This window comes from Macrobrachium nipponense, chromosome 7 (assembly GCF_015104395.2).
Source record: "Macrobrachium nipponense isolate FS-2020 chromosome 7, ASM1510439v2, whole genome shotgun sequence".
NCBI lineage: Eukaryota > Metazoa > Arthropoda > Malacostraca > Decapoda > Palaemonidae > Macrobrachium > Macrobrachium nipponense.
Genome location: NC_061109.1, coordinates 19,283,870 through 19,297,286, shown reverse-complemented (window position 1 = coordinate 19,297,286; position 13,417 = coordinate 19,283,870). Strand labels below are relative to the sequence as shown.

Genomic DNA, 13,417 nt, shown 5'->3' with positions numbered 1-13,417 from the left:
TGCCAAAATAGTTTAAGAGGAGAAAGGCTCCTTCACTACAAAATCTGATGCATCAAATTCTTACAAAATCAACCTAGGGAGAGTTAGAAAGTTACTGTTTTATGAATGGCACAGTATTACAAGTTTAATAACAGAAACACAATAGCAAAACAATCATGTATCACTAAAAAACACTTAGAACCACCAAAAGTAACCTACAAACTACAAAAAGCGCTCAATTTAGTTCAAACCTGTTGTCATAACTAGTCCAAAAACTATACTGTAAATCATTACCAAAAAAATAAAAAAATACCTACAATACTAAGTAAATAACAAAGCACTTAAAAATATGTACTGTACTTAGAATATAAAAAAAAGGAAGGAAATAAAGCTGACTGTACACAAACATTCTAGTCCTGTAAGGACTGTCTTCCTGTGAAAAACTATTGGAAAAAAAATCACAAAGGAAGCACACAATAATGCCACGTAAGAAAAAGGATGAAATACAATGAAGATGAAGTGAATAACAGACAAATCCTGGAGGAAGTTGATGAAAGTCTGGGGAACCCTTAGAAAAGTTAACAGGTTCACAGACAATATAGAAAGAGCCAGTTGGTCACAGCAGACCTGGCCTATGGGCAGATTTACTTGCTAGATACCTTTTAATTACTGTTCCTACAGAGGAAAATGGGTTGGTGAGCATATTCCATCGACCACCAAATGAGCGAAATCATAAGCAACTAATTTGTTTTGAAACAGTTTATGTTATCATCCAAATGATTCCCTACAAAGATAAAAGTCCCAAATAGAATATTCTATATAGCTGTAAGTTTAGTAAAATTTTATGTCAGTCCAACTTTAAGCATAAAGTTACAAATCAAAGATACATAACCACTTAAAGTTGATTGGTACCTCCCAAATTAAATATGATGAAATAACAAAAACTCTCCTAATAACTTTTGTCATGCACATGTTTACTTTAATATCACCTGAAATGAGGTAAGAGTTTCCTCTTCAACAGACAAAAATAAAAGCAAAATAGCAATAATATAAAATGCTCAAATAACTATAATAATGATATTGCATGACAATATTCATATGATAGTTGCAATTTAATTTTCATAAACAACTGCTTTGGTTAAAAAAAAGTGATAACCGTAATGCTAGCCAACAGGGTCAAGAAAAATGAAAGAATTTTGCTGCTCATAATGGAGCCTATCAAAATATTCTTCTGGATACTACTATGTTATAAATTCTGATATCTTTCTATTCACTGAACTGAAAATGGGCAGTAAACCTTTTGGAACTTGATGAAAGTGCATCCTCTATACCTATGACAGTTCTATCATACAGTACGTATAACCCTCACTCAAACTACACTGTAAGAGGACATTATTCCATGAATCCATTCTCATTTGTAAAGTTGCCTAATGAGCCTAACCATTATGCAGTTCTATATGCTGTTGCTAACTTCCCACTGTGTACAACTTCTCCAAGTCTGGAAAAGTTTGATATACGTATATAGCTTTAAACCTTTACGATGAATGTCATAAAATTGGGTCTTAAGAGTACATACAAGACCAGTATAGCATATAACTTGATATGACACAACCTGACAGCGTACCAACATTGGATATGTCACGAATACACACAAAATATCGATGTAATGGGACTGTGGATGTCATAAGTTCTGGCCAATGGGCAACTAAAAGTCCCCAACATAAATATCTGAAATGGAGTTGATATAGAAGCCCAACTGTATTCAGAAGGTTTCCAAAAACTGCAGCAACAAGCTTGGAACGTCCAGAGTACTACTGAGAACCACACCAAGCCTAGGTCATGCATCTAAGCTAAAACTGTATACTGGATAGGGGCATATGAGGCCATACCTGTTCGTGGGTTAAAATAGTCCAACATTACTCTTGTTGCTATCAAACCTTATTTTTATATCCATGGGTAATGAACAGGACATACATTGATACAGTGATCACTAAGTGAATAATGGTTGAAATTTAAAAGTTAAGCAGGAAGAATTTCCTTTAAAAAAGTTTAAGGCTTGGCTAACATATTTAGGGCATATTTGCCTTGCTACTAAGATTTTACAACGCCAAACTGAGGGGAGTTGTTCTGTGTAGTCTAGGACACAGTATTTGAGGGAAATTTCGAAATGAATTTTACTGGTTTCCTCTCATAACAGTCACAGTTTCACTGAATGAAAATAAAGGATAATGTGCCAATATAAACAAATTTTAAGCCAAGCATTTTGAGCGATAGAACGGGCCATGAAAGAGAGAAACAGAGAGAAGAATGGGGAGGGGGATGAGGAGAGATGTAATGGTAATAAAAAATCATCTAAGTATTGCTATGCTAGTTTAGACTAAGATCTTACTGACCTTAGGCACAGGGAGAAATTTTTGTGGACTACCACTGACCTGTAGCACAAAGCCATGAATGCAAACGCAAAGAACACCCCGCCCATTACTGACACCAACCCCACTACGAGGTAAACTGTGTCACTCCCCTGTTTCCCGACTGTGGCATTAACCAAGTGGTCAGCCACAGCCATTGTTGGCAGACGTCGTTAGGCAGGATGACGTAAGGATTTCGAAGTTCAGTCGGTGAGAGATATAGAGGAGGGAGTGATTTTTGAGTCCACAATCATGGGTTGTGCCACCCAGTGTCAGATGGACAGGCCACATAAGTGGTAATCAGGATGGCGTGATGGTGAGTCAACCAACATGGCAGTCGCAACCAAGATGGCAGACCAAACAAGATGGCGGACCAGACGAGCGAGTTGTTGAGAGGAGAACACACAGCACCCAGGGGGGGGAAAAAGAGCAAGGGGAGACAAAGGTGAGAACACGGACTCTCACTATAAAGCCCTTCACATAATAGTACCTAGCAAGTCAATATCCTATCATAGTTCAAGTCCATGTGCTTCAGTTAAGAAGCTTTAGGACTTAAAGTTATCTAGGATTTTTTCCTCGCTGGACAAAAAACACAACTTTCAGAGTGCTTATCGCATGAGCTTATGAGATCAACTGACAGTCATTTTATTCATATATTAAGTTATATTTTAAAATAAATTATTTAAGAGAGCTACAGTGTCAATAACAAGACTCAATGATAAGCATCTATTATCAATCATAAGGCGAGCATTAAATACACACATACATTAACATGTAAATCTTGTTGCCACATTGCAAAAAGTTGCAAGCTAAGTGTAAGAGACATGGAAGAGGACAAAAGCACCAATCCCAAGGAGCTGAAAGTAATTTTGATGACATCATAACAGATGGAGTTTCCCCAGGGGGACAGACGAGACACAGACGAAATCCACAGGTTGTCCACGGATGCTCAACACAAGAGCTCCAATCACACTTAAACTGAATCAAACCCACTGCAACATTTACCAGAGAACATTAAGAGCAAATACCCTTGCTTTCTTTCCCATGATACTGCTAAAGTAATCTAAATACAATATGTATTATAATAATGAATCATCAGGAGAGTACAATTTAAAAATATTACCATTTTCATTCTCAAACATTTTCCATTCCATAATGATATACCATTATCTAAATGCATTCTTAAACTTAACTCAAAAGCAATGAGGGTTATCTACATCGTCACTTGTGGTAATATTTCTTCTGGTACTTGCAATGGACCTGAGAATGAGGGAGGGTAGGAGGGGGAGAGTTGCCAGTTGCCACAGCCAGGATTCAATGCCCCTACCAATCTACAGTACGTTAGCAAAGGGTTACTGCTCATTAACGGAAAAGACATGGCAATAGACACCAGGGGTATGAGAGTGTGTGTGAAAGAGAGAGAGTACCTGTAGCACACGGCTATTAGGGTAAAAAACATGAACACGCCACCCACTCCGCATACAAGCAAGAGGACCATTGCCACCCTTCCAAGCCCCTCCGAGTTGTTGTTTGGATCTTGTACTGGGGAATTATAAGATTTCTGGTTAAGGGAGGAGTGTGTCGGCAGCAGTAGCAGAGCCCACACTCATACTTTACATTCTCACTCTTGTATTCACTGAGCACTCTGAAGTCCATGAAAGCACTCAAAATTTCAAAGGAGAGAACCTAAAACTTGATCAGTGATCAAAGCTGTGTTTGAAAGAGCCCAATGCTATTAATATGTTCACTTACAAAAAAAACATTTTAAGGATATTGTTAAGATTCTTTTACTTTGAAAGATCTAAAGGACTTTATGTAGGAACCCTATAGGATACTTAGGCTCTTGGCTATGAAGGTAGGGAAACAGTTACTGAAAAGCTAAATTAGAAAACATGGCAAAAGAAACTGGATTTCATCCTATTCTCAACATGTTCACAATGTGATGAAAAGTTTACGGCAACTGTAAACTGCAGAAATCTATATGACAACAATACTAACAATAAGGTTAATGAAAGGATGATCAAAGTACCATTAACAACAAGGCAAATTTGACATGAAAACCTGATAGGATATTAAAAGTTAATTCTTATCTTAGCATTAATCACAGGAGTACACGGACATACTTGAAAAAATAAATTATACAGACAGAGGAGCTAGTTTGAAAGCATCAAACCTATATGTATTTAGTTTCAGTGCTTTGTGCTCCTTTATAATGATCCAAATTGTTCCCACCCATACCAAAAAAAATAAATCAATGAAAATTTAAAAAATAAAAGAGACAGCCAAAGCCCTCTATTACCAAAAGTAACAGGGTTGTTGACCAGGTTATTCAACCATTCAAGCTCACCATATTGCGTGTTCCGTCCTCCCGTTCCTGTTTCATATGGCTTGTTGCTTGAGGAGTTAGATTGGGACTTGCCACCTGGTGGTGTGGGCGTTGTGGGGTAGTTGGAAAAGTAAGGCGTTGTGTAGAGCGTACTGTTATCATAAATGGAGCAGTCTACGCCTGTCCAACCCGGGTTGCAGAAGCAGGAGTTGATATTGGAGCACACCTGCGAGGTTGTTAATGGGTCACTCTTTTAAAGCATAAACCTAGGGCCTATTAACCACCGAACCAATGAGGTCATGGCCAAGCAACCACTGCATCTAACAAGAGGATCCCAAGGGAATCCCAAGGGTCCTTTAACCACTATCTTTGTGCCAGTGAACATGCCCGATGCTAGCATTAGACAAAACGCACAATGGAGTAAATTCTAGTATACAGTACAAGGTAATATATACATATATTATGCATATGTATGAAATTTTGCAAAATACAAATCACTGTACTCATCAATTAACATAAGTAAACCTTATTAATTACTATAAAGGGTATCCAGCCAGATGCTACTTATTTTCAGTAATGTTGAAAGATGTTGTTAATTATTGATAACAAAAATAAATTAATTTGAAGGCAGTGTCCAATAAAGAGGCATGAATTTGACATTGACAGATGAAAAGGCTATCATGCTTTGCAGGTTCCATAGCATCAAACCTATAACTCTGCTATACTGTTTAGTACATACTATAGCCAAGTTTATTTAGTTACAACTCCCAAGGTTCAAATTTCATTTAGAAACAAAGCAAACATAATGCAGATTCTCAACAAAACATCTATTCTTATGGTAAGTGCTTCATTCCTTGAGTAGACAAGTTATTATAATTTGTGAGTGACTTTAGCTAGAACAATATCCCATTTGATAGGAGAACTCTTGGATCTGGTAACAAACTCCTCCACAAAGGAGAGAATGGTGTTTTTTGAGGATACAATGTAGTTGCTCGAGTAGCAACGATGCTGGATTTGAAAACTGTACTGTACGTGCTGGAGTGTTATTTATATAGGATATTTTAATAAGACCCTTGGCTAAAACCTTAAGTCTTACAAGGCTGGCCATAAGTGAACTGGAGAATCCAAGAATATGTACCAGCTGTTTTGTTAAATTTGGCTAATTCCATTTCATATAACTTGATTAGCATTTAAGCAACCATGCATACTTGGTATTCACTTTCTCATAGGTTAGGTAGACAGGGACCTTCTCATTGCTAACTATAGGTGGGTACAGCCTCCTGCACTGCATTCTCAGCTTCTCTTTGGTTGTAAATAACTCATATTACACTGGCATTCACTTACTTTTTCCATAAATCAAAGAATCAAATATATCAACCATGTACCAATGTCTTTAGGTGGAAAATGTCTACAAACAACTAAAATCACTTCCTCTGACTATTTGTTTCTTAAGTTCCTTGGTTGGTCACTAAGCACTTGGGAACATTTCAGCAAAAGCAGGTGTGATAAGTGTTGAAATCACTGTCATAGAACACCCAGCTGAAAGATCCATGAGAGAGAGAGAGAGAGAGAGAGAGAGAGAGAGAGAGAGAGAGAGAGAGAGAGAGAGAGAGAGAGAGAGAGAGAGAGAGAGAGAGAACTGGTGCTCGAGATATGTGCCCACTTACATGGTATATTTTTCAAACAGAATGGGTAATGCAGTAGCATACTATGAATGTACATTGTACTGAGTCTGGCCTTTGTGTTTTTATTTCACTGTTTTATGCAGTAATACAAAGCATTCATTACATTCTAATACAAACAGTAAAATGCATAGCCTACATAAAGTACTGCAGTTTATAGTCTTTGCAGATTAGCTGTACATATATGGTGACATAATTACTACAATATGTATACTTAATTGTGACTTCAAAGTTTGGATGTCATAAGAAGGTCCCGAGTGAGATAGATCTGCTGCAGTAGTTAAGGATGCCTTTCAAGGACAATATGTTTACCGGACTTAAGACCGTAGTGCTACATATATATTGTTCTCATGTATTCTGTAAGTTGCTTGTTATCTGTCTATCATGAAAAATAACTTAATACCCAGAATACTTCCTCACAATATCACCATCTCTATTTCTATACACTTAAAGGAGTATCCAAATGTCTCACATAATTGAAATGTTGCCAGATACCAAAAGCTTTCCAACCTTAACCAACTAATGCAAAATTTTGGATGGGTTAATAACAACCCATTTAATAAATGGCGACAAACTCTGACAAAAAAAAAAACAATAACAAATACTGCTGGTATCAGTCTCTTGAAGGAGAAAAATGCACATGCTGCATGGCCTGGTAGGTTTAGCGGACTTTATTTTCAATGCTTTGTGTGCACATATTGTACCTCAGTCTACTGATGAATTTTATCCCTTCAATCCACTCACTGTACGTGTATATAAAATTCTTCTTTCTTACGCCAAAATTCTTATGATCTGGTGTTTACTGACAGCTTTATATTTCTTTGGCTAGTAGTGATGGAGGAATGTCAGTAAACACTTCCTGCCTAGTTTATTATATCAGTACTTTTTTTATATTTAATAGTAGTGGTACCTCGAGATACGAAATTAATCCGTTCCGAGGCGCCCTTCGTATCATGAGCTTTTCGTATCTTGGACCGCATTTTACATTTAAATGGTTAATCCGTTCCAAGCCCTCCAAAAACACCCCAGTAAATTTCATAATAAAGATAAATTGACCTATAAACAATGAAATACTACAACAATTGGACCATTCAATACCTAACTTAATATGTACTGCTAATATACCTGTAAATAAAGTGTGTTAGTGTACATGGCATACAAGAAATACTGTACGTACATACGTATGTATGTAGTAAAATGTGGAAGCTTACCTTTCGAGTGAGGCTATCTCCAAAAGTGGCGACAGAGGAGGAGGACAAACGGCAGATATGTACGTACACTTAACTTTACGAAATACATAAAAAAATGTAAGGAAAACATACATAAACTAAACTTTACGAAACACATTAACAAAACTGTAACACTTAACTTTACAAAAAACTAAAATAAAATATTTTTATTTTGTCATTTTGATTTTTACATTTTTTTTTTACTTTTTTATACTTTACGTTTTTTTTTTTTCTTTTACAAAATTTCAACTTCTTCATCACTTTCAACTTTCCGTTTTTAGTATCACTTGGTTCTTCCTTTTTCCTTTTTGCTTACTACTCCTACTAAAGGCCTCTTTAAAAAATAACTATCCAAGGAAGATTGCTTCTGCCTACTTTTGACAATGTTCCTGAAACGACTCAGGCAAACGTCATCGAACTGTGCAAGCATACGACCTGTGTAAGCCTTTTCGGGATGTCTCTTTTCTACGAATGATTGCACCTTATGAAAAGCAGCTAGAACATCCTTAATTTCTGCCGTTGTCATAGGGTCGTCCTCCTCCTCCTCGCTGCTGCTAGAGAACTCCTCTCGAACGACGTTATGTTGCATGGCCTCCAACTCCTTCAGGTCATCCGTCGTAAGCTTCTCTTGGTGCTCCTCGAGAAGGTCGTTGATGTCGTCTTCGTCGACGACCAGCCCCATGGACTTGCCGGGTGAAACGATCTCGTCAAGATCTGGTTGCAAAACAGTTTCAGGATCGTCAACTATTTCTGAATCTGCAGGACCAGCTTCGCCCACGTCGAATCCCTCAAAATCTCAGGTGGATACGGCATCAGGCCAGAGTTTCCTCCACGAAGAATTCAAGGTTCGCCTCGAAACCTCCTGCCAAGCTTGGTCGATGAGTCGGATGCATATGACAACATCGAAATGCTCCTTCCAAAATTCACGCAAGGTGAGGTTTGTAGCATCGGTGATGTCGAAACATCTCTTGAAAAGATGTTTCGTATACAGCTTCTTGAAGTTCGATATCAATTGCTGGTCCATGGGCTGGAGGAGAGGGGTGGTGTTAGGCGGAAGATAAAGAACCTTGATGAAGGAATACTCCGCTAGGATATCTTCCTCGAGGCCAGGAGGGTGAGCGGGAGCATTGTCCAACACCAGCAGGCATTTCAGAGGGAGGCGCTTCTCTTCCAAGAATTTCTTCACTGTCGGGCCGAAACACAGATGTACCCACTTGGTGAACAAAAGTCTCGTTACCCAGGCTTTTGCATTAGCCCTCCACATCACTGGAAGCTTCTCCTTAAGCCCTTTGTGGGCCTTGAACGCTCGAGGAGTCTCGGAATGATAGACAAGTAGGGGCTTCACCTTGCAATCCCCACTGGCGTTCGAACAAAGTGCGAGCGTAAGCCTGTCTTTCATAGGCTTATGCCCGGGTAGCTTCTTCTCTTCCTGTGTGATGTACGTCCGACGAGGCATTTTTTTTCCAAAAAAGGCCAGTCTCATCATAGTTGAAGACTTGCTAAGAACTGTAGCCTTCCTTTGATCATCATTCGGGCGTCGAACGTCTTTTTAAAGGCTTAGGCCGCTTTTGTGTCCAAGCTGGCAGCCTCCCCATGCCGCACCACCGAATGGATGCCAGTCCGTTTACGGAATTTCTCGAACCACCCATGCGAAGCCTTGAAGTCTGGGGTTGGCGTTGATGTCCCTTCTCCGTCGTCTTCGGCCTGGGCAATCAAATAGCCGAAAATAGCGCTGGCCTTGTGGGAGATTCCCGTCTCCGTTATCGTATCGCCATCGTTCTTTGACTTTTATCCAGACAAGAAGAAGCCTTTCCATTTCATCGTGCATGTGGGTCCTCTTGCTGGACAAAATAGTGACGCCCTTGGAAGGTGTAGCTGCTTTGATGGCATCCTTCTGCTTAAGGATGGTGCCTATTGTCGACGGATTTCGGCCGTATTCCTTGGTGATCACACTCAATCGCATACCAGCTTCATACTTCTTGAAAATCTCCATCTTCATCTCCAAAGAGAGCATCCTCTTCTTTCCGTGAATTTCAAGTTTCTTGGGACCCATGACTACGTATATACTGTACGTAATTATGTTATGTAGTACGTATACATATGGAGTAAAGTTCTCACACAACACGATAAAGTATACTACAACGAAATCAGTAACGAATTTACGTTAATAAACTAAATCGTTAGAACAAACGAATACCGCGTGCGTATGATACAGATGATGCCGTGCAGTGGCTGAAGAAGCACGCCGCTACGTAGTAGATGCATGATGGGAGGGATGCTGACCAATAGGAGAGAAGGATCTCATGGCGGTGACTAGCATCAGGAACCAATGGGAAGCGGGAGGATGGTGGTGAGTCTACTCAGTTGGCGGCACGCGAGTTTCAAATTGTTATCGGTGGTCCGGGTGAATCTCGGACTTTACAGCAACAACCTTTCTTATCTTGAGCAATTTTCGTATGTAGAGCCGTAAATTTTTTTGTATTTGCTTTTGTATCTCGAGTTTTTTGTAAGTTGAGCCTTTCATATCTCGAGGTACCACTGTATCTTTTCTGGTGTCAATTTTCTTCATGATAAAGAGACTATTCATTAAGAAGGCCAGTTAGCTTAATGTATTGTTAGCATCTATTGAGTTTTTGCTAACCTTGCATGTTACAATTTATTGCATCATAAAAAGCACAAAGAATTTTCAAAACATTCAACAGACCACTGGATTCTAGTTAAAAAGGTAAGGATTATAATAAGGGTTACAAAGCCCATACACTATGATTATACGTATTTTAAGCATGTAGACTAAAATATTCTTCTATATTATATTTTCTCCTACTTTCAAGGTGCTGTTATTAAATAAACTATTTCATCACACCTCCTCTGATCACTTGTATACCTACATAATTATATATGCTTCCAAGGTGTCTTCATTCAAGCACTCGATAGATTATTTATACTTATTTGTTTATTACACATAAGTATAAATGATGTTTTTACCATTCCGGAAATACTGTTAAATTTGATCACTAAACTTCAAAACAAGATTAAAACATACAAATCCACCATTGAATGTTTTAAAAACTTGAAAGTAAGCAACTGGCCAAACATACCCAGTTGTTTTCATAAAAAATGTGTAAGGACACTAGAAAAAAATTGCATTTGGTACAGTAATCACACATACACCAAATACAATTCAGCAAACAAAATACCATCGCCTTGTAACCAAATCAAAGGTCCTTCATATACAGTGATGTGGTAATAATTAGTCATGAACGCTTCATCTGATGCTAGCACTTCCTTTCTTTAAATAACAAACACGTGACACATAAATATAGATCCAAACAAAAATATTTCTAAATCAATCTGAACAAAGATATATCTAAATATTTTAGAACAGGGTACTGTCTTTCCACAACTGATTCAATTTACAGATTCTGAGTGCATTTGTTAAAGAGTTAAAGCACAGCATGCTGCGCATTCATTCTGTGAATATGCCTCGAGGACATACTGGTGAGTCCCTTCACCCAGTCTGCCTGTCACACAACTAAGACTAAAGCAAGAGACAAATTTGAAGTGAGAACGGATGGAAAAATGCTCCCCCTGAAGTCTCAGTGTCAATGACTAAAATAAAATGAAAAAAGTTGCAAATGATCAAGGTCTTTAGAGGATAATGTTTCTTAGGAACAGTGATATCAGAGATTGTCTAATTTAAAACTCAAAATATCACATTCCCCATAGGACCACAATAAAGTGTCAAAACATGCAAAAAATTTATTCAAGAGCATTTTGCACTCTTTAAATTTACTTCTACCTTGGGCAATGCCTGAATTTTTGGACTTAAATGTGTCTGGTAAATATGTTTTCATGCCTTTTTTTATACATTAACTACTTAAACACTGTTATTGTAAAATTATACAACCCGATCGATTTCTAGAACATGGGTGTGTAGCTGATCTCAGATACAGTACGTATATGCTTAAGCTTTAGATTTAGGTGTCTTTTCAAATGTTTCAAATTCACATTACTATTGATAAGATATCCAGCAATAGCAATAAGACCTGCTACAGCTATATTACTGGAAAAGTGGTTATGAATGCTTTAAAAACCTTTCCTTTCATATGTGGAGAAAAGAGCCAAGAAAATGTTATGTTGTCTCTGTAAGAACAAATATTAATATTTCTTTCTGGGAAATAATGTAGGGGTTTGCCAAAAAAAAATTCTATACAGTATACTTATAAAAACATCAACAGTGACTGCAGTTAAACAGACATACATATTCTTACTTTCAACATATAATTCTCACTTGTGGCAATAGCAGACAGGAGCACATTAAAATAAAATAAAAGTTATCCTATGGAAGGAAAGTCAGAAATATACTTGGCTCTACATAAAAGGACCTTTCAAACAATACTTATCAAGTGGTCAAAAAACCACTACTGTGCCTCTTGCACTGTGGCGTGTTAAATGTTTCGAGAGCTGATGAATGAGGATAGCTCCATATTTTTAGATGTGAGTGGTACAAGCACAGGTGACTTGAAATACTGAAACTACAACACTATCTATGGGTACACAACGACCGGTGAAGTAGTGGAAGCATGTAAGTTAACTGGTTGTCAGTAGTGATGCTCAAATTGAAAAAGCTGGAACGAATGGCAGCAGTTTTTGTGAGCACTAATGAAAGTCCAAGTTATAATAAAGTGCTTAGTCACTGACCAGGAGGAAGAGTCTTATTACTACTGACAAGAGAACAATATTCAATATATGGATGAGTAAGAACTACAGTCACCTGCAGAGCCTAGATACCTTCTCAAATGGAGACCAACAAACTCATTAGATCATTCAAAGAGAGTAAACTAAAGAGGGCTGAGAAGGAAAGAAATAAAAACTAATTTTCTTTATTAAATGAGGACAAGAGGTCATAACAAAATGAAGGTACAGGGAAATAGAAAGAAAGATCCTGAGGAACACCACTAGAAACGGTGAACAGATGCATAAATTGAACAATCAACTACAATTAAACAAAAATATAGTACGTAGTAATAAGCCTGAAATTTCACTAACAAATTCTCATAACAGGTACTGAGTGAATTGGATTTATTCAGAGAAGTAAAAGAAACCCCACAGCTCAGGAGAGATGATGGTCAGTTATTTCATTTACTGAATCCATTTAGATTATCAGAAAAACCACTGAGATCCTAAGGGTTTTAGGAGGTGGGTACTGATTACTGTAGTTTTAATGACTTTAGCTACAGGTAAGAGCAACATGAAAATACTAATAGGAAGGGTTGCAACCATTACCCTCTAAGTAGAAGCCTTATAAGAGAATGCTTCCAGGATTAAGATTACTTTATCAGTAAGGCCAAAAATGAGCAAAACTACAAGAAAATCCACCAAAAAATATACGAAATCATGTCAGCCTGATATCAAACTTAAATCCCTCTCTCAGAATCGTTCATATTATTCACAACGGAATGGTTTTCTCTTGGACTAAAGGGAGCAGCTTGACAATTTAAACAGGTGTGAGTTTTGAGTTCTTCATAACTTATTAATGTTTAGAAAATAAATCACTTTCTTGTTCATCTTTCTCCACTGACAGGAAATATGTGACAAGTACTGTACTATTCTTAATAGAGGTCGGAATTCACGTATTTGCACTGGGTCACAGACATTGACCTCTATGAAAACGTCAGACCTCATGGTAAAACTTATGAACTTTAACAAATGCACTCTATCTGAATAATTAGCCTAAAACAGTATCACCATAGTCTTGTACTGGTTGTACTTTCTTTAATACTTGACTTTTTG

The 13,417-nt window shown here is 37.7% G+C and overlaps 1 protein-coding gene across 28 annotated transcripts in view; it reads right to left on the bottom strand.

Moving 5' to 3' along the window:
- Positions 1–13,417, bottom strand: part of LOC135217022 (disintegrin and metalloproteinase domain-containing protein 23-like) — a 613,617-nt gene that overhangs the window by 95,227 nt on the left and 504,973 nt on the right. For 26 of the 28 annotated variants that reach the window (XM_064252608.1, XM_064252615.1, XM_064252618.1 and 23 more), the window contains 2 exons: positions 4,735–4,939; positions 2,373–2,511 (listed from right to left, as the gene is read on the bottom strand). In XM_064252608.1, coding sequence (XP_064108678.1) covers positions 2,373–2,511; positions 4,735–4,939 — 344 coding nt within the window. Of the gene's footprint in view, positions 1–2,372; positions 2,512–3,814; positions 3,930–4,734; positions 4,940–13,417 lie in introns of all 28 variants that reach the window. The other 2 variants (XM_064252598.1, XM_064252600.1) reach the window with 2 other exon arrangements.